General features: G+C 45.7%; 2 protein-coding genes and 1 long non-coding RNA gene across 5 annotated transcripts in view; 2 read left to right on the top strand and 1 right to left on the bottom strand.

Annotated features, from left to right (window-relative positions):
• DCAF12 (DDB1 and CUL4 associated factor 12) overlaps positions 1-4,282 on the top strand; it is a 36,533-nt gene extending 32,251 nt beyond the window's left edge. For both annotated transcript variants that reach the window (XM_085212916.1, XM_085212917.1), the window contains exons 8-9: positions 584-768; positions 1,484-4,282. In XM_085212916.1, the coding sequence (XP_085069042.1) occupies positions 584-768; positions 1,484-1,642 (344 nt within the window). In that variant the 3' untranslated portion in view covers positions 1,643-4,282. The remainder of the gene's footprint in view (positions 1-583; positions 769-1,483) is intronic.
• A 939-nt stretch (positions 4,283-5,221) lies between these two features.
• LOC146542122 (uncharacterized) lies at positions 5,222-23,757 on the bottom strand. Its single transcript, XR_014880354.1, has 4 exons — positions 22,362-23,757; positions 18,031-18,148; positions 12,990-15,913; positions 5,222-10,493 (listed from the first exon to the last, which is right to left on the bottom strand). It is a non-coding gene; the product is annotated as an uncharacterized LOC146542122 (long non-coding RNA).
• UBAP2 (ubiquitin associated protein 2) overlaps positions 22,758-23,819 on the top strand; it is a 122,746-nt gene continuing 121,684 nt past the window's right edge. For both annotated transcript variants that reach the window (XM_085212913.1, XM_085212912.1), the window contains exon 1: positions 22,758-22,894. The gene's annotated coding sequence lies outside the window, so the exon portion shown is untranslated. The remainder of the gene's footprint in view (positions 22,895-23,819) is intronic.

Raw genomic sequence — 23,819 nt, 5'->3', positions numbered from 1 at the left:
TCAGGAAACACTTCTTTACAGAAAGGGTTGTTAAGCACTGGAATAGGCTTCCCAGGGAGGTGGTTGAGTCACCATCCATAGATGTATTTAAAAACCGTTTGGATGTGGTGCTCAGGGACATGATTGAGCAGAGGGTTATTAGAGTTAGAATAGATTGGTTATGTGCTGGTTGGACTTGCTGATCTTTAAGGTCTTTTCCAACCTGAGCAATTCTATGCTGCATTTACTTAAGACTCATTGCAGTCAGAACAAGGCTTCTCTTGAACTTAAGTGTCTTACAATCTCTGCTTTCCTGGTAGAGCTGTTGCCTGCTGAAAGTGTAGCATTGTACTTTTGTGCCAACAGTGCAGCAAATGGCCTCTGAGAAGGGGAATAGTATGTGTAATTGAAGCTGCTGCTTCAGTAGTACGGGTGGGATTTATCTGCACTGCTCCACAGCAGTGGGTAAACTGATAAGATGTGGAAAAAACAAGTAGGTAGTTTTTGTTAAAGAAAATATTAGACATCAAGCAACAGCACTGCAGAACCAAAGCTTCTCATCCCTCATCCTCACCAAACTGTATGTCATTTCTCTGTTTGACAGGCATTCGATCAGTGAGCTTCTATGAACACATCATCACAGTGGGAACAGGGCATGGTTCATTACTGTTTTATGATATCAGAGCCCAGAGGTTCCTGGATGAAAGGCCCCCACGTGCCTGCTATGGACAGAAGCAGAAATTAGGAGGAAGTGAAATTCTGAAGCTGACTACAGGGAAAGGTTGGCTGGTGAGTAGCTTGTAACCACAAAGCTCAAGTGAGTTGTTTTTATGGTAATTGTATGAAATGCATGATAGTAAAACTATGGTCATATAGCTGTAATAATAAAAACAAAGAAATGATGCAAAATTGCTTTCACAGGCACTTTATGAAGGGTCTTGAGTAGCTGGTTGCTTGAATGTAAGGCAGACTACTCTGCTTATAAACTGACTCATAGATTTTATATCTTTTGTTATAGTCAAAAGCATAGACTTCTAGTTGTTAATACCTCAAATGTTGTCTTCCTTTAAGACGTGCTAATTTAAAATGGTTTTCAAATTAAGAGATTTAATTAAACTGTACACAATTTTAAAAATGGTGTCTTTCTGAAGTAATGCTATGGCAGGCACTTGAGTTCAGTTTCCTGTATTTTGCTTTAAAGCAGTAAATGGAGAGAAGTTGGACAAAGCCATTATCTTTTCTATTTATTGTGCAACTTTAGAAACTAACGGAACTTGTTGTCTTCCCTACCCTTCACCCTATGTGCCACCAGTGTTTTGTGCAAACCTCTGAAAAAGCTTCAGGAAGTCTCTGGTATCTTCCAGTTAAAGTTGATCTGTCTGAAACTTCAGAATTTATTAACAGAAGAGATCCCTTTTAGGCCCTAGAAACTACATTCTGCTGCTGCAAAACAAGTTTTTCTGTTTGTTTGGCAACAATAACAATCTCAGCTTTCTTTTAACAGAATCATGATGAAACCTGGAGGAATTATTTTTCTGAAATTAATTTCTTCCCAAATGCTGTTTACACCCACTGCTACGACTCATCTGGAACAAAGCTCTTTGTGGCAGGCGGCCCTCTTCCTTCAGGACTTCACGGGAATTACGCTGGTCTCTGGAGCTAATGATAACTCTTTACAAATGCTGATCCTTACGCAGTTTTCTACTTTCTTTTCCTTTGTTTTAACATTGAATGAAATTGTGTGATGCCATTGAATTTTGGTTTAAATGCAAGTTATTTTTTTGTCAGAGTTTTCTGTTGGCTTTCAGCAGAGCTCCAACATCTCTTTGAACCAGTTGTTTGTTTTAATCTCCTTGATCCTTTATATGATGGGCATTTGATATCTGTTTTTATTTTATTTACTCCAAATGACTCCCCACATTTAGGTTATCTTGGCCACATGCCCCCTCCCCTACTTTGCTGCGAGGTAGGATTCCTTTCTAATAGAGTGGTTGCTCCTGCACTTTCTGTGAAAGTCTGGGGGCTGTGTGTGTGCAGGTACTTTTTGTCAGTTACATTACCTGGAGTGAGGACTACTTGTAATTAAAAAATATTAAAAATATTTATAAGAGATAAGCTACTTTATCTGCAGAGCCTGGCCCTGGCCTGGGTTGATCTTATTTTTTAAAAGTACAAGTCTAATGATTCTGTTTATATGTAAAGGAATACAGTAATTTTAAGCTGTACTCATTGGAGCCCAGGGATAGACTCCCCAGGGGTATTACCCATCAAGCCCAAACTGCAGAAGCACAGGAGTTCTCAAAAGTGCATTTACATTTTAATTGTAGTTTTCAGCAGTGCCAGGAGCAAAAACATGATCTTCTGTTCCTGTATTTGATCCAGGTATCAGCTTGCACAGCTGGAGTTTGAACAGGCTGTTCTGCAGTGTGGCTGTTGTAGAATAACATTACATTGAGGGGCCTGCAGTGGTGATGAAAGGAAATGGGGGCTAGGGATACGAGTTTTAATGACAAGAAAAAATGAACTAAACTATTTTCCAAGCAAGCCAAGGTTCCCAAGTATGCTGCTGTGGTAGCTCATGGGTTATTTTCAGACAGTCTAAAGCCCAGGTTTTTTGTCCCAGGTTATAGAATTTTTTTTCCATTTTATATCTGTTCTGGTTGCTAGGGTTGTTAGCTATCTGCTCTCATAAGCTAATGGAATAAAGAAACTATTTTTTCCTCTAAGGTTAAAGAGCGTGTCTCAGACTTGTCTAACGCAGGCTAAAAGCTTACACATAGCAAGGTAACTTGCTGTTAGCTCATGTTGCGTTAGTATCCGCTGTCATCTAGCTTGCAGCAGGAGGTGTTCAGTCTTTCCCCAGACTCCCCTACTGCCTTCTCTGTTTGAACTCCCTTGGATTTTACTTGAGACTGTGGGTGGGGAGAACAGATCCAGTGCCTTTTGGGTCCAGCTGTGAAGTGTATGCACTTAGGTATGGTGATCTTATCTAATACTAGGCTAAAATGCAGGGCTCCAGAGTGCTACTCCTGGCCTTCCAGCAGGCACCAGGAACTCTTGCCTTGTTACCATCTTCTGCTGGAATGAATGCTGGAGCAGAGTGCATGCCTTGGCCTCACTGCTTTGGTGCCAAATGAGCAGTTGAAGCTGAGGAGAAAAGGCAAGACTGGGACATGCTCTTTTCTTCTATCTCTGCTGGAGATTACAGCTGCCATGGTAGAGTGACTCTAGTTTCTGCAAGAGTTCCTGCCAGATTTATCAGAGCTACTTACCACAGTCTGATTGCGTCCTTACAGTCCCTCTTGTCTTTGTGCGCAGCATCTCCATCAATAATGCCAAGTAGTGAGACCCTGACTTACATCTTTTGCTGATGGGATTACACAATGTAATAGTGTGTTCCTGAAGGGGGGAAACAGGCTGGTTTATCTGGCATTAGGCAGCAAGGATGGAAGGTAACTAATTGTAGCAGACCTTCAGTCCTCTCTTCCTGCTATTCAACTTTTCAGGAATATGGGATCTCGTGCTGCTATTGATTGTAGGAAGCTGTTCATTTTACTTCTTGCCTCTTTTAAGTAGACTACATTTTTCATATTTATAATCACATGCAATCAAACTATTGAATTTTATGTTCAGTAATGCCCAGTTTGCAGTACTGGGAAACAAGCCCTAAACAACAATCAAGTGTTAAGTAACAGACATTCCCATGGAAACTGAAGCTACAATGCTTGAGCATAGCATTGTTGGTGATGCCCACTCTCTTCACAGACACCTTGTTCCTGGTCATTCCTCCAGCCTTCCCTGTTGTACTGTCAGCTCAGCCAAGGAGAAGTGCTACTGTTCTCCCAAGGTGTTTTCTGGGACTGTTGTAAATCACTGAGTCCATTGTATTGTCCCTTCATCAGTGCTACTGGTGTTAGTCCAAGGTGAGTAAATTACCAAAGAATAGTAAATAGATGTTTGTTCATAGTCTCAATTGTTCATTTTCCACATAGATCCATTTAAAAATACTTTGGAAGAGTGCCCAGAGACGTGACCAGATTTAGTCTATTCACAAAGGTTACATTCGTATTGTGAGTGATTCTTGTGACTCCCTTAATGAGGGAGACTTCTGAATTTTATTATGGGGATATTTGTGCTGCCTCTGTTTGAGGTCTTTGGCAGCATTTTTGTATTTTAAGGATTAAGATAATTGTGTATCAGTTACTCTTCTGTAGAATTTCAATCTCTTTCTTCACTTGAGCACTTGCTTTGTGTATAGCTTGCAGCTGCAGAGTTACATAATTAAAGTTGTGTTCCATCTATATTGAGTGGTGGTTTGGTGTCTTACTTTTTGCCCATCAGCGGTGAGGGACTGACCTTGTGATGAACAGATTTCCCTCACCTGGTGCAAATGTAAAATAAAGTAGGCTTATCTAGACTGTTTGTGGAGGTTGCCTGTTTTTTGTTTGATTGCAAGAAACCACAAACAGATTGGCCACCAGTCTCTGCATCTCAGCATCTTACAGCAAGCTAGGCTGGAGCTCTGAGGTCTGTTTGTGGAGGTCTGATACCCTTATTTTCTATAAGCCAACTTTTCCAAGGTGTCTGAGAGGTTCTTAATCACTCTGCAATTGCTGCTATAACTCAGTCACTCACCTTGGGTACAGCTCATTCCTAGGAATGCTGTGTGATGCAGGCAGAGCTGGCCTTCTGATAGCTCCTGCTGCACAAACCATATGCACCCTTTTTGACTTGAAGTCAAGTGAAAATTGCCCACTGTGCACTGCTGGTCACCCCACAGTTGCAACCCATGATGTGGCCTCCACTTAAAATAAGTTTCTGAGTGTTGCAATGCCTTCATAGCTTATCTAAAGGCTCTGAAGCACGTACACCAGGGATTTGTCCATGCTGCATACAAGGAAAGCAGAAATGCAGCCACATCTTTTCTCAAGAGATCTCCTGTGTGTGCTTTCCCTTGCTTCTGCACTTCATTGTGGTGAGGATGGGCAAGGAAAGGCACAAGAAAAGAAGAAGAAAGCCCAAATAAGCGTTTGGTACTGCTCTCAGAATCTAACAACAGGAGGTGATGCCTATTCATTGCTCAGGAGGTACTTGTGAAAGGGCTTAATCAGAAACGTTTTCAGAGAGGTCAGATAGGTGTCACTTCCATTCTTTTTTTTTCCCATGTTAATTTTTAAGGGCTTAAATTAGGAGATATCTTTTTACTTATTGTGTTTATGTTTCTTTATCAAAACTGTATGTATTTTGTTGTTAAAAAAAAAAAAAAAAAAGCCCTTGACAGAAAGGGATCTTTACAATTAAAAATTGAGTGCCGTCTTCTAATAGCCTCCAATATCCTCCTGGGAGTGAGAAAGTCTAAGAGTGCACACAGACCCAAAACAGGGTTCCAGTGCTGGAGGAATGGGAAGTGCAGGCTGCCTGACCACTTCTGGACTGGAAAAGAAACCAATAAATCAAACACTTGATTACACACAAATTCTGTCCATCAGACTGAAAACAGGAGAGAGATGTATAAAAAATGCAGCATACAGTGGGATGTCTCTAGTTCTGGATGTTGATTTTTTGATCTCAGAACAAAAATCTAGGAATCAAGACTTGGTATTTTTAGGAACTGCTTTTTTTTAGATTCCCTTATTAACAGGGAAATTTCAGGTGCTGAATTTTAATCTCATTAAACTTGTACTTTTTATTTGCCCATTCACCTGGTCTCCTTTCCTTTTCAAGGCCTCCCACAACAGACTCAGGGTGTATAAATCACTATGACTCATCCAAATAATATTGAAATGGATCAACCAGAGGTTAATGTGCCTTTCTCTTCTGGTACTTTGATCTTTGTAGAGTTTTTGCTCTAGGGCTGTCTTAGGGCTGGGTGCACTGGGTGCATGCAATGTCTTTTTCTAACATGAATGTGTTGAAGTTGCAACAGGTTGTACTATTAACTTTCTGTGACCTGTTTCATTTGTTTTAGGGTCTGGTGTCAGCGCAAATCATTGCACTGGTTTGTCTTGGAATAAATCTTACTGTGACTTCTGTCAGTGCTCGCTTGTTTGTTAACATGTGCACAAATGCTGGGTCTTTCCCATCGCCTATGATATAATGCATATGATGCACGAACTATAGAAGGTGTTTTAAAACATGTGCTGATCACAACTTGTTGCCTGAAGGTAGAATGTCTTACAGTGAACTATTTTCAGTGTTTTTTGTTTGTTTCTTTGTTTGTTTTTCTTCCAAATACGTTTAAAGCGCCAAAACTCGAAGGGTGGGGTGGAGATCAGGACATGCTGGCACTTGTTGGCTTTTGTTCTGTATCTAGTTTCTGATGTTAACAACTGCAATTCTGTCTGTTAGCAGAGCTTTTCTCAGCTTTTTGTTTCTGTCCTGTGTCCAACAGCACTGTGTCCTGAACGATCACAGAAGCTGTCAAAGGCAGCAGTAACAGCTCTCTTCAAATGTTATACTGCGTGTTTTTACCTGCACCATGAAGCTGTTTAAAGTTATTGATGCAGTCTGCAGTGGGAAACCACTGAGAGGAGGCAAGAACTAGCTTGTCTGCTCATAGGCCTCGGTGTTCAGTTTCCTTGTACATTTCTTCCTCTTTGAAAGGTGATTTTTGTTTTCCAAGACAAAGGTGTAATGTATCTGGCTTTGTTTTCTAAATTGGCAAATGATACCTTTATTTTTAAAATGCCACCTGGAGTTCGAGCTAGGTTTCTGCCTTTTATGCAGATAGAGCGTGATTGATACAAGATGTCTATTCCCAGTTAATCTAATCCTAAAAGCATGGAAACCGGAGCACTTCTTTGCTTCCTGTCACCTAAAATGAGCCCTTATATCCGTAACTAACTGAAGTACCGAATTCTGTTGATCCATGAGACTACCTTTGTATTTAGAAGCAGTGTGACTAGCCATCAACCTATTTACCTTAATACATCATCACAGAGCTCTAAGGTTTGTGTATTTCCTGTTGTAGCTGATTGTGGTACCCCCGTGTGAACTTAACCTGGAGTTCTTCTAGGATTATTAACTCTAGAGTTTCTTTGAAATTAAGGCCTCATTTTTATCACAGTTTCCAGTAGAACAGTTTGGTTTCACTTTATTTAGTGAACTTCAGTGTTTTTCTCTTCTCACATTTCTTTCTAATTCAAACCAACAGTCTTCAAAGCTGCCTACCTGGTCTGGAAAATATCAGGTCAGGGTGAGAGGAACCTGTGGCCCGCTGTAGAAAGATCTCTCTGTTCTTTTACCACAAACTTCAGTTACTGTCTAGACAACTCAATATGGAGACTGCACTCTTGCAAAGTCTACAGACTGAAATTCTCACACCTGTACTGTACAGTGGATGTCAGCAGATCATGAAGTAAATAGAGGTGCCCAGCATCGGCGCAACGCTTGTTTAAACTGATTGGTGGTTTTTCAGTCAGCATCACAGCTAAAGATCCTCTGAGCAGAAAGGTAGGAGGACACTTCACTGACTTTGTGATGATTTTTAATCCCATCTAGAAGCTTTCTCTGCAAGTGTGCATTTAATGGATTATGAAAAGAATCACGCTGTAAGATGAGTTAACTCTAACCCTGTGCTTAAAAGGCAGAAGTTGTTACAGTTATCTTTGGCCAGCAGTAATACCCAAGGCTGCTGCACTCAGAGGAACCAGTGTTTGAGCAGTGGAAGCTGTGAGGTTTTACTCCATCATTCTTTATGCTTATGTCACTATAGAACTGCTCCCAGAACTTGCAAAGCTACTGCTCTTATCTTCAGATGAGGTGTGAAGATGATATGGGAAAGAACCACTGGTCACTCACTCACTGCCTCCCTCCCCACTGAAGCAGTGTGCTTGCCTCTTCGTTTTCATGATGCTTTAGAGCACTGTGCTTTGCTGCTAGCCACCTCCATGTGCGTCCAGCTGGGATGGAGCAGAAGGGCTCAGCAGAAGCCATCCACCTGGCTGTTGCTGAATCAGCACCAGCTGTGTGTGCAGGGCTGTACCAAGCCAGCTGGGCCTTCTCTTACAGTGCAGGAATAGTGCTAAAAGGCCAGGATGAGAACCTTCTGACGGGCTCTGTCATCTTATTCAAAATACACTGTCTCCATACTCAGTCTCAGACTTGCTCTCTTCTTGCTGCTCCTCTGCTCTCCAGCAAGTTCTTTGCTGTCTCATGGCATCCTCAGGTACCAGACTTGCAAAGCTTGGGGCTGCCTCTCTGAGCTTTACTGCAGTTTGAGTCTTCTGTGCTTGGACAACAGCTTGCTGAGTCAGGGCCTGTTGCTGTAACCCAGCCCTGATGTTTCCCCCCGCTGGTATCCACCTCTCAGCCTGAAGGGCTTTGCTCCAAATTCATTCCTGTGCCAGCTGCGAAGGACTTGCTGGTTATTTCAATTATTTTTCTCATTCTGGGGTTCACTGCAAAAGTGCAAAATCCTACTGATTTCTCAACTCTCTCCTGAACATGGTACAGGGGCCCACCCCAGTGAGGTACCAGAGTTATTTGTCTGCTTCCAAGGTGCACAGAAAGAAGGATCTCCTGAGCCATTTTTATGGAGGAGAAACAGCTGCATACACACAAATGGAATGCTATCTCTGGACAGAACAGGTGAGGAAGCAGTTCGAGAGTTCAAAATATCAGAACAGAGTAACTGAGGTGTTTTTTATTGCTTCAACAGGAGATTTGTCTTATCCACAGAAAGTTGCAGTGCTAATGGGGGGTTCTGTTCATAAGCATAAAATGTGCCTCTGAATTACAATGCAAAAGTCAGTCTCTCTTGTTTGTAATGCAAGGATTCTAACTGAAGACTGATTTGATTCTTGTTCCTTGCTCTGAAGTGCTACCATCCATACTACAGTCCCTGCTGGTGTCTCCCAACCACCATATAGCACTACCCCCATCTAAGAGCAAAAAGGGAGCATGGAGCAGTGCAAACTGCTGAACTTCCTTGCTATGGAGGGACACTGGAGAAAAGAGATCAGGTTCCATCTGACTTAAGTACAGCTTTAAACCAATGCCGCTCCTCCCAGATCAGCACCCCCTCCTACCTTCTCCTCTTCTCCTCTGTATACATGGGAATACAAAAGTAGACACAGCAATATGTGGTCCAGTTGACGTGCTTGCAGGTGGAACACAGGGTTTTGGAAACGTGAGAACTGAGGTTTCCAGTTGAGAAACAACTCAGTGTGAATACAAGAGTTTGAATCTCTGATTATAGCTCTTCTGCTGGCTTGCTAAATACAATCAAGTGCTCAGGAGTCTTCTGAATAAGAACAATAACAATCATTTTAGGTCACCTCTATGTTGCTTGACCACATGGATGATGTAACAGTGATTTTTACAGCTTGCTTCCTGTGTCTCAGTCTCAGCTCTTAATTTGCTTTTGGGGAAAACTGTTAATAGATGCATTTCCAGATCAAATTAAGAGCTTCATTTTCCATCTTGCTTTAACTGTGTTACTGTGTTCACATGCCAGAAAGACATTGCTCTTTGAAAAACCAAGTTGTGTATGTGGCAACGACCCATGCACTTTTTAAATACTTGAGCATCATTACCCATGATGTAGTCTGACAAATGAATCTTCTACTACTGCCCCATTCTACAGATAACTGTAATTAACTGCAGTTTGTTTTTCCGATACTTGAAGTTGTGTGATCTGAAAATTGGTGAACAAGATGTATTTGTGCATATTACTGTGGGTATCTCTAAATAAAATGTATTTGTATAGTGTGTCTGCTTGGCTGATGGCTTCCTTTTTTGCTAGTCCTTCCACAAGAAGTAAACCAAAGGCAGTTTGACAGTGAGCAGACTTGCATTTGTCCCCTTAGCAGTCTGGCATTTGTGCAGAAACAGTGAATTAGTTTTTTGGTTTTGTTCCTTCCCCTTCACCAGTGACTGCACTGACACCCAAGGACAGGTTCTCAGCCTTTTCCACAGTTTAAACATCAGTCATGTTCTGTGTATGGCTGTAGTAACAGTCCTTGCTTCCATAGAAGATATGTCTAAAAGCAGAGCTGCAACTATCAGGCTCTTCAAAACGCCCTTCTCTTTTCTTCTGGTACCTCATTTGTTCTGAAGCAACAGTTTCCCCTTAGAGGCACTAGACCATACATGTACCTCTAGGTATAGAATGGACCATATTGGCTGTATAGCACTAAAGCTTACAGGAGAATCTTGAGCTCTAGAGACGCATCTGTAGCACTAGATCTGTCTCCATGTTTTCATTGCTCAAGAGAGCAGGGTCTCTCCTATTTCTCTGTCTCAGCTTCCCTCCTTAGAACAAGGAAGACTGGTTTGGGAGAAATGTCCTCAGGACATCGTAAGTTCTATGCTGGGAGTTAGAACTGTGTGCCAAATCCTCCTGCATCCCTGTTTTTCTCTCACTTGGCCTTGCCATGAGCTGCTGGTTTCCACAGTAATTTCTCATGGAAAGACTGCAGCATAATATGCAAGGGATAAGAGACCATACCTCTAGCAGAACCATCTCTGCTTCCTCTTGTACTGTAATAGGTGTTCCTGAGGCTTGAGGTTACCTGAAAAAGAAAGAAAAGTCCAAAAGACATGTATATTGTCATCTACTGAGCCTGAACAGTACCAAAACTGTTGGAGATTTGAGGGAAGCAAAAAAGTCCCATGAGCTGGATACATGCAGGACATGGTGGATAACAGGTGGCAGGATGTGGCTGGAAAGCACTGGTAGCAGTACAGCTTGTGGCTCCTGGCTTGCATCCTGCCACAGCCATGGCTTTGGATGGGCTTGTGCCAAGCCCTCAGTGTGGAATTTGGAGATGAACTGCTTGAGCTGTGTTCTGTCCTTGGATTGTCACATTTCCTCTGAACAGTTGGTACTCAGTGCAGAATGGGCCCCCTGCAGGATAATGCTTATGTTTCTACTCCTAAGTCTTAGGAAAGAGAAGATGAAGGGGCAGCTACTTTAAGCTACAGAAATGATTCTGGCAGTGCCTGTTACAAACTCCCCAGCTGCATCTGGTTCTCCACCAAATAAACGCAAAAAGGGATTGGAAGTGGCTGAGGACCTCAGGAAGCCCCAGGACTGTCAGTACATATAGACTTTTTTCCTAGGCATGTGGCTTCTCCCACCGGTCAAGAGAGGTCTTAGGACAGGAGTTAGCTAGGTTCATTCAGAAGGCTTTAAACTAGGTATGAAGGGGGGTGAGGGTGTAACTGGGGACGGAGCCTGAACGTAACATCCTTGTGCTTGCAGGAGAGGGATGTGCTTGTAAGACCCCATGGTCTTGTGCCTTGCTGGAAGAGGAGGATGACTCGCCCCTTTGTAGGAAGAACACGAGGGCAGGTGGGAGGTTGGTGGCTGTGGAAACACTGGAGTGTGGTCATGAGGGTACTAGGGTTACTGCCATTCGCAAGGAGACCAAGCTCAGGTGTCTTTATACTAATGCATGCAGCATGGGTAATAAACAAGAGGAGCTGGAGGTCACTGTGTGTTTAGAAAGTCACAATATAGTTGCCATCACGGAAATGTGGTGGAACGACTCCAACAGCTGGAGTGCAGTGATGGAGGGCTACTGGCCTTTCAAAAGAGACAGGCCGGGTAGGAAAGGTGGTGGTGTAGCTCTCTATGTTCAAAAAGACTATGAATGTGGAAATTAATAATGTTGATGATAGGGTTGAGAACATATAAAAAAAAAATAAAAAAAGCAAAGGCCAACAAGACTGACGTTATTGTGGGAGTCTGCTACAAGCCACCCACCCAGGATGAAGAGGTGGATGAGATGCTTTATAAACAGTTGGGTGAGGTCTCCAGGTCACTCCCCCTTGTTCTGGTGGGGGTCTTCAACTTCCCAGACATCTGCTGGAACTATAATGCAGCTGACAGGGAACAGTCCCGGAGGTTCCTAAAGTGTGTGAGAGATAACTTCCTGACACAGCTGGTGAGGGAGCTGATGAGGGGAAGCAATATCATGGACCTGCTGTTTGTTAACAGAAAAGGTGTGGTGGGGGATGTAAAGGTTGGAGGCTGTCTGGGGCAAAGTGATCATGAGATGCTAGACTTCTCTATCCTTGTTGAACCACAAAGGGGAGTCAGCAGAACTGCCACCTTGGACTTCCGGAGGGCGGGCTTCAACCTCTTTAGGACCATGGTTGAGAGGGTCCCTTGGGAGGTAGTTTTGGAGAGCGTGGGAGCCCAGGAAGGCTGGGAATATTTTAAGGAAATTGTTTTAAAGGTGCAGAACCTGACCATCCCCATGTCACGGAAGACGAGCCGACGGGCAAGGAGGCTGGGCTGGCTGAACAGAGACCTTTGGCTGGAAGAACAAAAGGAAAGTTTGTGGTCCCTGGAAGAGTGGGCAAGCTACTTATGAGGATTACAGGTATGTAGTGAAGCTGTGCAGGGAGAAAATTAGAAAAGCCAAAGCGCAGTTAGAACTGAGCTTGGCCACTAAGGTATAGGAAAACAGTAAATGCTTTTATAAACACATTAATAGCAAAAGGAAGGCTAGGGAGAATCTCCATCCCTTGCTGGATGTCGAGGGCGACCTGGTCACCAAGGACAGGGATAAGGCTGAGGTACTTAATGCCTTCTTTGCCTCAGTCTTTAATAGTAAGACTTGTTACTCCCTGGGAACACAGCCCCCTGCGCTGGTGGGTAGGGATGGGGAACAGAATAAGCCCTTCATGATCCATGACAAGATAGTTTTGGACCTGCTGCAAAGCTGGATGCTTACAAGTCCATGGGACCAGATGGACTGCACCCTAGAGTACTGAGGGAGTTGGCAGATGTGATTGCCAAGCCACTGTCCATCATTTTTCAGCAGTCCTGGCTAACCGGGGATGTCCCAGGGAATTGGAAACTGGCGAATGTGACGCCCATCTTCAAAAAGGGCCGGAAAGATAATCCTGGTAGCTACAGGCCTATCAGTCTCACCTCGGTGCCCGGGAAGGTTATGGAACGAATAATCTTGGGAACCATCACGGACCAATTAAAGGTCAGCCAGGGGATCAGGCCCAGTCAGCACGGGTTTACGAATGGTAGATCCTGTCTGACATACCTGATTTCATTCTATGACAAGGTGACCCGCTTAGTGGAGGATCAGGCTGTCGATGTGGTCTATCTGGACTTCAGTAAGGCCTTTGACACTGTCCCCCATAACATTCACGTGGAGAAGCTGGCTGCCCATGGTCTGAATGGGTGTATGCTCCGCTGGGTGAAGCACTGGCTGGATGGCTGGGCCCAAAGAGTCGTGGTCAATGTGTTGGATCAAGTTGGCGGCCGGTCACGAGCGGTGTCCCCCAAGGCTCAGTACTGGGGCCGCTTCTGTTTAACATCTTCATTGATGATCTTGATGAGGGGATTGAGTGCACCCACCCTCAGTAAGTTTGCAGACGACACCAAGCTGGGAGGGAGCGTTGATCTGCCAGAGGGGAGAAGGGCACTGCAGAGAGACCTGGACAGACTGGATCGATGGGCCAAGGTTAACGGCATGAGTTTCAATAGGGCCAAGTGTCAAGTGCTGCATTTTGGTCACAATGACCCCAGGTAATCCTACAGGCCTGGGGAGGTGTGGCTGGAAAGCTGCCTGATGGAAAGGGACCTTGGTGTTCTGATGGACAGTCGGCTGAACATGAGCCAGCAGTGTGCCCTGGTGGCCAAGAAGGCCAATGGCATCCTGGCTTGTATCAGGAATGGTGGTGAGCAGGACCAGGGAAGTCATCCTGCCCCTGTACTCGGCATTGGTGAGGCCTCACCTTGAGTGATGTGTTCAGCTTTGGGCACATCAGTACAGAAAGGACATTGAGGTGCTGGAGCAGGTCCAAAGAAGGGCAGCAAGGCTAGTGAAGGGCTTGGAGAATATTGCCTACGAGGAGAGACTGAAGGAACTGGGGCTGTTTAGTCTGAGGAAAAAGAGGCTGAGGGGAGACCTTATTGCTCTCTTCCAATACCTGAAAGGTGCTTACAGTGAGAGCGGGGTTGGTCTCTTCTCACTGGTGACAGGTGACAAGACGAGGGGAAATGGCCTCAAGTTGCGCCAAGGTAAGTTTAGGTTGGACGTTAGGAAACACTTCTTTACAGAAAGGGTGGCTAAACATTGGAATAGGCTCCCCAGGGAGGTGGTTGAGTCACCGTCCCTGGATGTGTTTAAGAGCTGTTTGGATGTGGTGCTCAGAGATATGATTTAGCAGAGGGTTGTTAGAGTTAGGGTACTATGGTTAGGCTGCGGTTAGACTTGATGATCCTTGAGGTCCCTTCCAACCTGAGTCATGATTCTATGATTCTGTGTGTCCAGCAACAGATCTCAGCAATAAGCTATCCAAACCCTTCCTCAGCAACTAATTTCAGCATTAGCCTACCTGGTCACATCACCTGGCTTGTGAAATCCCTTATTTTCCCATTCACAGTGCAGATGAAGGAGTGTTCTTTGCTGCGGGGCAGGTGATTTCTTTACCCAATGGACATCTTAACTGTTTCATGCCAGGTGATTTCTTTATCCAATGGACATCTTAACTGTTTCATGGCTTTCACTCCTCAGACTGAACAGTCCACGATCCCTCAGCATTTTGTCACAGATAGCGCTCAGCATGCACATGTGTGGCCATCATCATTGCTGGGGTGGAATCAAGGGATCTGTTGCATTCCTTGGCTTGGAGGTTGTGCTGGTCTGCTATCCATCATGCTTTTACTGTACATACAAACCATATGGCAGTGCACACTATCTTCCCTTTCAGCACTCAAACTGCTGCCTGCCTCCATCTCACAGCCCAGCTGCTGCAAGTTTGCCTGGCTGTCATCACTCTCCTGCGTGGGCGTATTTCGTTTCTGATCACTGCGGCTGTGTCCACTCCTGCCAGCTGGTGGCATCGCTGAGCAGAACAAAGAAGCCAGAGCAGAGCAGCGCTGCGGTCATGGTTTCATATTGGTTCTGTTCGGTTCTTCCTAAGTATACCTGTACTCATCCTGACTGCTTCTAAATGGAGGAGCAGCAGAGTATTTCCCAGTGTGAGGTGCTTCCATCGTTCAGTTCAGTAAGTAGATTCATACACAGAGAAATGCCAGGAACACACTGCTGGAGGTGTTCTTGGGATAAGGGCAGCCCATTCTGTCAAAAAGTCAGCACGTCCACACACATTGCATTAGAAAGCAAATAACGTTGCCCTTTCCCTCCCACCCTTCTCAAGCCCCAGCCTCCTCATCTGGAGGAACAAATGTCAGGATGGCTCCAGTCTCTGTCAAGCTCAAGCTCATTTGAGAACTGCTGATCAGCTGCTTGAAAGCACTGCCCTGGACAGCATTACCTTTCCCTCAGCATTACAGTGCACCATGAGCTGGGAGAATTAAGAAGGAAGCCCTCGGACTTCAGCATAGAGCTGCAGTCAGAAGGTCAGCTTGAGAGTTCCTTGGACTGTTCCCAAGATATAAACAGAGACACAACATGGGTCATGTTCCAGGGATGTTGAAGTCTCAGCAGAAAGATTAGCAGCTATCATAATCAGTGCCTGGTTTGGAGGTTTTTTTTTTTTGTTTTTTGTTTTTTTTTTTTTTTTTCCTGTAAACATGTATGATTCCAGGTGTTCCTTCTCTCCCCAGACCCACCAACATGACAAGTGCTGGTGGGGATAAGAACTCCTCGACAACAGAAATATTGCAGGTTCTAAACTGAAGAGGATGTGACTAGATTTAAGGTCGTCTTTGCAGACTCCGCTGGCTCAAGTTCATCTCGTGCACCAGAACTTCCAGGTCCTTCTTTGCCAAGCTGCTATCCACATGCCTGTATTATGGGATTCTTCCTTACCAGGTGCAGAACTTTTGGTTTCCCTTTGTTGAACTTCATGAGACTGCCATTTCTCCAGTCTGTTGAGGACCCTCTGAATGCATTACCACTCATCCCAGTGTCCCAAGGGAATTAGCTGATGTGGTCACCAAGACACTCTCAATGACATTTGAAAAGTTGTGGCAATCAGACGAAGTCCCTGATGACTGGAAAAAAAAAAGCAACACCACATGCACTTTCAAGAAAGGTAAAAAGGATGACATTGGGACTGGCAAATCTTTTACAGTGAGGGTGGTGAGGCACTGGAACACTTTGCCCAGAGATGTGAATCCCCATCCCTGGAGACTTACAAGCTGAGGCTGGATCAAACCCGGGCAACCTGATCTAGCAGTGCATATTCCTGCTTATTGCAGAGGAGTTGGACTAGATGACTCTTAAGTGTCCTTTCCAACTCTAAGGATTCTATGATTCTCTGACTCTATGCATCATCTGCTCCTCCCACTTTTGTCCAAGCCATGAAAGAAGACCCACGGGAACAGCACCAGTGATTGGTCACCAGCTGGACTTTGTGGCCCTGACCACAATGCCTAGAACACACCAATTCTGCCAGTTTTCTGGCCCTGTTTTTGGCTCTGTACATAGCTCATACTTCATTAATTTTCTATGAGGATGCTACATGAGACATTACTGCAAGCCTTGCTACAGTCAAAGTGAATGACATCCTCTGTTAATTCCTCATTACCAGGTCACTCATTTCACTGTGGAAGGCATTCAGATTGATCAGGCATAAGTTCCCCATTGTAAACCCCTGCTGACACTCTCGGTCAACTTTCAGTCCTCCGTATGTTGGGAAATGACTTCCAGGACTAGTTGCTCTTCCACCTTGGCAGAGACTGAGGTGAGGCTGACCAGCCTGTAATTCCCCACTCTCACTCAAGCTGATTGGTTTTTGCCATTGCCAGTTGCTGGAGCTACAAGTGTTCTTTTTAGAATTCAAAGCGTATGACTGACATTTTACTAGAGCTGACAAAAACTGTTGGACATGCTGTACAAAAGGTTCTCCTAAATATAATACAGGATAAAAATACTTGTAATTTGTCCTAAGATGAAATTCAGAGAAAAAATCCACATTCCTCTTCACAACACTATGAGAGGAGAGAAGAGGAGAGGAGAGGAGAGGAGAGGAGAGGAGAGGAGAGGAGAGGAGAGGAGAGGAGAGGAGAGGAGAGGAGAGGAGAGGAGAGGAGAGGAGAGGAGAGGAGAGGAGAGGAGAGGAGAGGAGAGGAGAGGAGAGGAAGAGAGGAGAGGAGATAATTACCAAGCAAATATGGGCACATCTCCATCATCTGATGTAAGGGAGAGCTGAGATTCCACTAGGCATCCAGCAGGTAATGACAGATGTTTTGTGGGCACTGAAAGAAGCACTGTGGGACATTGTGCAAGGATGGCTGAAAGCCTCTAGCAGATCTTGTCAATATGAATGTGGTCTGGTAGATGAACTAGCTTTGCTTCTGTGGGGCACTGCAGCTTAGCTAATCAGCCTGACCAGAATGTAATTCCCATATAAACAACAGGTGTCTTTGGTTGATAAACTGCATATTGCTGTAACTTGAATCAAAAACGGAACAGATACATTCTTTTACAATATTCTGCTAGATGAACTGGTGTAAGCTATAGCAGAAAAAGGATTTTTGCTTTTTGCTTGTAAGAACTTATTACTTCTTAAAGAACAGTTCCTAGTAATTGTATTAGCCCTTCTGTAGATGGTTTTAGAAACATTAACAGGATTATAAAAATAATAGTGTTCTAAGAATATCTGATCCAGTAAGAAGCAGAATGAGAGACCAGTGCAGCATCTGGCAGAGCGCACAGCTGGTTGTTACCTTACAGTCTGAGTAGTGAGAAGTTACATCTGACTGTCTGAAATGGTTTCTATCACTAACCCTGGGGGCCTACACCAAAGAGTCCTTTAAAATCTGCCCAGAAAAATGTCTGGCTTCAATGTGATAATTTTAATCTTGGGAAATTGTAAGAGTCTGGAAGCATGTCAGCGTTTGAGCTGGGCACAGAGTACCAGACACCTGCAGACTATTTTCCTTGATGTCACAGGCAAAATAATGGAAATCTAACAAGGTTCTTGATTTATATAGAATACATTACTAGACATAAAATTAATCCAAGAAACAAGTTTGTGTGGGGAAAAAAAAAAGCCCTGTTAAAAAAAGCCTGCTTAATTCTCAGAGATTTCTTGGCTGATAAAGGTAACAGTGCGCATGTCACAGAATTAAACTGGGGGGTATGACAGAATGAACTCAGTACTCACCATCAGCAGAGAGTGCACTGCACAGAATAACTGTCAACATCTTCCTGAAATGAGTGCTTACAGTGGGGCTCTGCAGGATCTTTATCAGACTCAGGTTTGTGAAAGTCTCCTCAGCTATCTGGAAGTAAATACAAAGTCACTGCAAACATTTTGGGGGGGAGAGGAAGGGGGAAAGAGGAAAATAAAATAACAATGGGTATAATGCAGTACAGAGCAATTCCAGAATTTAGTCTCATGAAAAGACATCATCTAAACACATCATCTTCTTTCATAGTCAAATGTCAAGGTGAGAACACCTGGACCAAGGGCTACAGAAGAGGGTCTGTCTCTGGGTATGAAGTGATGCTGAAGGGATGATCAGGCATCCAGCATCAATTTGCAGGGTGATGCTGAGATGTGACAGACTAATGCAGCCCATGAATGTCAGGAATTTTAATGACCTGATCTATATGAGAAGCAGACAATTATATCATCACCCTTTCTGCCTTTAATGCCATGAATCAGTGAATGGAATATATACTAGAAGGGCACTGAAAGCTCGGTTACCTTTTGCAGAACAAATGGTGCTGAAGCCCTGATTTGGCATGCACATTACCACAATCAAACACACTACCTCCATTTCCAGACATCATCTTTGGAGACTCACTTCAAATATAAATGCAGCAGCAATCCCTGGTGCACCCAAGGGCAACATCTCTTGACACACTTTCACTTTGAATTCAAGACTTTCAGTAATTCCACCCTAACAGGAGAGAATTCCTACTTCTCTACAAACTCAACTGAAATCTGAAAGTCAAACTTGGTTCCTTTACATGAAGCCATTTCTCTTACAGAATCTGAGTACAACGGAATCACAATGGCTCTCTGAGGTTATTGGAGTGCCTTCTGATGAAAGACAGAGCAACTGATGCAGGTGTCATGGGTTAAGGCCTTACAAACATTTTTCCAGAGAAGAGCAGTAATTTCATTAGACCAAATGATATAACGAGGATAAAGAAAAGACACAAAGAAGATTTAAAGTTCAGAACCAACTGTGAAAAAACTTTCTGAACACCAGCTCAGTTGTTCTAATCAGTCAAAGAGACAGTGTAGAAAGTAGAAGTATGTTAGCACAAGAAGTGATGATCTACTGCAGCCCAAGGCTGTGAAGAATAGGTGCTTTTCACTAATACATACAAGTCTATGGAGCCACATGACATACATCCCAGGGTTCTGATGGAACCTGCTGGCATGGTTGCCAAGCCACTCTCCATCATACCTGAAAAGTTGTGGCTGCCAGGGGAAGTCCGCAGGGACTGGAAAAAGGGAAACATCACTTGGGATGGAAGAACTGGGGAACTACAGGGTGATGAGCTTCACCTCTGTGCCTGATAAGATCATGGAACTAATCCTTCCAGAAAACATGTTAATGCATGTCTGAGATGAGGAGCTGATTCAACACAGCCAGCACGGCTTCACCTATGGCAGATCATGCATGACCAATCTGATGGCCTCCTGTGATGGAATGGCAGCATCAGTAGACAAAGAAAGGGCAATTGATGTCATCTACCTGGACTTGTGCAAAGCATTTGGCATGGTTCCACACCATACCCTTATCTCTAAACTGGAAATATGTGGATTTGAAGAGCTGGCTGAGGATAAGGATTAGCCAGAGGGTTGTAGTCAACAGCTCTATGTCCAGGTGGAGACTGGTGACAAGTGGCATCCCCCAGGGTTCCATCTCCAGATCTGTACTCTTCAACGTCTTTGTCAGTGACCAAGATACTGGGATTGAATGCACCCTTAGCAATTTTGCTGATTACTCCAAGCTGAATGGTGCAGTTGACATGACAGAAGAAAGGGATACCATCCAGAGAGATCTGGAAAAACTTGAAAGTGGGCTTCTGTGAACCTACTGAGTTGCTGCACTTGGGTTGGGGCAATTCCAGACATTAATATAGACTGGGAGAAGAACTCATTGAGCACAGTCCTGTGTAGAAGGACTTGAGGGTTCTGGTGAATTCATCATTTCATCCTGAAGATGAAAAGCTGGACACAAGCCAGCAGTGCATGCTTGCAGCCTGGAAGGTTAGCAGTCTCCTTGGCTGCATGAACAGAGGGGTGGCCAGTGGGGAAAGAGAGATGATTGTCTCTCTCTACTCTGTCCTTCTGAGACCCCATCTGGAGAACTGAATCCATATCTGGGAAAGCTGTGGAATAGGTCCAGAGGAGGGCCATGAGGATGATAAGAAGGCTGGAACACCTCTCCTATGAAGAAAGTTTGAGGGAGTTGAGCTTGTTTATTCTGGAGAAATGAAGGCTCGAGGGAGATCTTAGAGTGTTGAGGCCCTGGTAAAGGCTGCCCAGAGGAGTTGTGCATGCCCCATCTCTGAAGAGATTCAAGGCCAGGTTGAATGGAGCCCTGAGCAGCCTGGTCTAGTGGGAGGATAACCAGCCAATGGTAGGGGTTTGGAATTAGGTGATCTTTAAGGTCCTTTCCAACTCAAGCCATGCTATGATTATTGCCTGTAATGCAGAAGTAGAGCAGACTTCTGAATCAGAAACAGAGTGATATTCTTAATATTAGCATTTTTGCCCCTTAAGTATTACTGGCCAACACCAACACACTAAAATGATGGTTTTCAGCCAACTATATAAGGCATTCTGCAGTAGGTGACTAAGAAAAACAAGCCTGAAGTGAGCTTAAACATATGGTCCAGAGGGATTTGCACCTTCACTGGATTATTCTCTAGAAACGGGAAAACTGGAAAGGTCACAGAAATGTCAGTTAAAGTGCTGACATGAGCAGAAGGGAGTGAATTAAATATCTAAGTAGAGAGGATTTGCCTGCCAAGCCTGGTCAAGCCTTTGCTGTGCTTAATGTAGGTTCTCCATTCCAGATGTGCTGAACAGCCACAGCAAAAGTCTCTGACTGCAGCCTGCATCATTTCATTACTTCAGTTCTCCTCTGGAAGCTTTGGAGTGAAATGTACTATTTTCTCTTTTGTAGTTATTCCACGTATAGTGGAGAGAAATCCACAGTTTTTTTTTGTTTGTTTGTTTGTTTTCCCCCTAATATCCTTGTTTAATTGTCTCTCATTCCAAATGTTCCTAAGCTGGATTCCATGTGATATTTGGAGATACCATCTCCAAATACCATACCATCTGACAAGAAAATCCCAAGAGCTCTCAGCCTTTGTTGTTGCATGCTACACATCAAATATCCATATTGATTAGCAAAGGATTGCCAAGTCATGATGAAAGGATACTAATAATACTGATTAAATCTATACAGATTATGGTGCTGTGGATATGTTTGTCAGAAAGCCTGTGAAACCTTGTTTAGAGCTATAGCTTATTCTCTCTCCCAATAGTAATAAGATAAAATATCAACAGCTGCCTCCAGAAATCAAAACTATCTGTGCACTGTTTGATCTGAATTCTGATTTTTCTAAAGAACCTGTATCTTACTGGGAAAAGGTGGAAATGGAGACGTCTTGCATCTTCCAAATTGTAGGAATTGTTATAGCTCCCACCCACCTATACAATCGAAATCAAACATGCAAGCCACTTCTGCCTGTCGGCTCCATCTAAGCTGGAAGGACAGAAGCACAAACAGCATCGATTATTGTTCAAATATTTCTTATAGTAATAAAGCGATTTGATGTCCTCTCTATTTACAAGGAGGCCAAAGGACAAAGGATGAGCAAACAAGCAAAGGAAATAAGATCATGGAAAATGTCAAAATCATGAGATGTATCATTGGATATACCAGGGGCTAAACAAACACTTGCCAGTTATCTTTACCAACCCTGTCCTCTCACCACGGAATCTGCCATTTAACTTAGGGGCACTGCCAGAACTGCACCAAGTGCTGCCACCCCCTGCTTTGTCACCCCGTGCTGCTCTCTATCAGTCTGTGGCATCCTCTTCCCTTTCCCACTTGTACTGCAGTGTCACTTGGCACGGTGCCTTCTGGGATTCCTCCACATCAGTGGGGTACCTCCCTGTGTTCAGCCTGGCAAAAGAGCCTAATGATTACAAAACTAATCATAGTATCATAGGGAAACAGTTGAGTTGGAAAAAATCTTTAAAGGTCATCTGTTCCAACTCCTCTGCAGTGAGCAGGGACACCCACAGCTCCATCAGATGCTCAGAGCCCTGAAGCCTGACCTGGAGCGTCTGCAGGAATGGCATCCACCGCCTCGCTGGGCAGCCTGTTCCACCACCACACCACCCACAAGTATTAATGTAAAGTGCAGAATTGTCTCCCACCTGAAGACTGTTCAGGCAGTACTCTCAGCAAGTACAGTGACAGATGTAAAGGAGACTTTGGATTCTGTCTGGGATACCTGTCGTGTCTGTGATGAAGCCTCCAGTACGTTGAGTGGAGAAGGAACAGGGCAGCCCTGGGAAACCAAAGCATGGTCTGGGCGTGAAGCACTGATGGTAATGGACAGAGCCCAGCGATCTGAATGGGCTTTCGTTCAGTTTTGGGCCCTTAGCTTCAAGAAGGCCGTTTGGGCCCCGGAGCAGAGCACGGCGTCCAGAGCAACGTGAAGCTGCGGAGGGGCTGGAGCACGAGTCTCGGGGGGGGGCGGCCGAGGGATCCGAGACTGCTCAGTCTGGAGAGGAGGAAGCCAGGTGCAACACAAAACCGCAAGAATTTAAAACACACCGCCCAGCTGAGCCGACCAGCCCACGGCCCCGGACGCGCGCAGCCCCGCCCGCCCCCCAGCTCCGGTGGGCGGGTCCGACCGCCCGCTTCCGGCGAGCGGGGAGGCGGAGCCCCGGCCACGTGATGGGGAAAGGGCCGGACTCCTTCGCCCTGCTCACGTGGTACCGGGGGTAGGCGGAAGGGATCGCGGATGGGCGCGCGCTGGTGGTGCGTGAGGAGCGAGGCGCGGCCGCGGCGCGAGGAGTGTGGAGGGAGTTGTGTGGGGAGGGAGCGAGGACCGGCGAGCGAGCGCGCGGCGTCGCGTCACGTGGCGGGGGAGCGGCCTCGCGCGCGCGTGGAGGCGAGGAGGAGGGAGCGGCGCGAGGGGCTGTCACGTGACGCGGGTGGGCGCCGCAGCCGCCGCTGCTTTGTGAGCGCATTGGGCAGGTACGGAGCGGGGGGAGCGCCGCGGGGCGCGGGGTGCCGCGCTGCCCTCCCCCGTTTCCCCTCAGCCCCCCGCCTCGCGTGGGGGATCGTGGGCCCTCCGCCCCGCTAACCCTCGGCGTTCTGGGGCGGCCGTCGCTCGTCCCCCTCTTCGTGTCCCCCCCCTTCCTCTCCCACCGCCCCCCCTTCGTCCTCGCGGCGCCGAGGCCCAACGGCCGCTTTTGTCCGGGGGCGGCGGGGTCCGGCCGTCCCTCAGAGCTGCCGACGGGGGGGAGACGAGGCCCGGTCGGGCCGCGCGGCTCTGTCCTACTTTTGCCGGCGCCCTCCGCTCCGCTCCGCACCGCCCCGCCGCTCCCGAGGCTGCGGCCTGCCTCCCGCTATCGGGCGGCGGGGAGGCGGCGGCCCGGCCCTGAGGTGCGCTGCTTCCCACCTTCCTCGGCGGCGGCCCGTGCCGAGGTCGGGGTGGGGGGCCGGCCGCGTCCTCGGCTGTGTGCGGGGGCGGGGCGGGACGCCTCCTGTCTGAGCTCCGTGCCTTTACGTGGATGGATCTGCACCGGGTCACGGGCCGGCCCGTTGTGTGAGGACGGGGCTCCGTGTTACCCGGCCTCCGTCAGCCTGGGGGTGTGCAGGAAGCCTGGCAGGGCTTTGCCACGGAGCTTGAGAGCTTGATCGTGTAGCGTTTAGTAATAATAATAATAATAATAAAGTT

Source organism: Meleagris gallopavo, chromosome Z (assembly GCF_905368555.1).
Source record: "Meleagris gallopavo chromosome Z, MGAL_WU_HG_1.1, whole genome shotgun sequence".
Classification (NCBI taxonomy): Eukaryota; Metazoa; Chordata; class Aves; order Galliformes; family Phasianidae; genus Meleagris; species Meleagris gallopavo.
The sequence above is the reverse complement of the archived record's forward strand: the minus strand, read 5'-3'. Positions and strand labels throughout refer to the sequence as shown.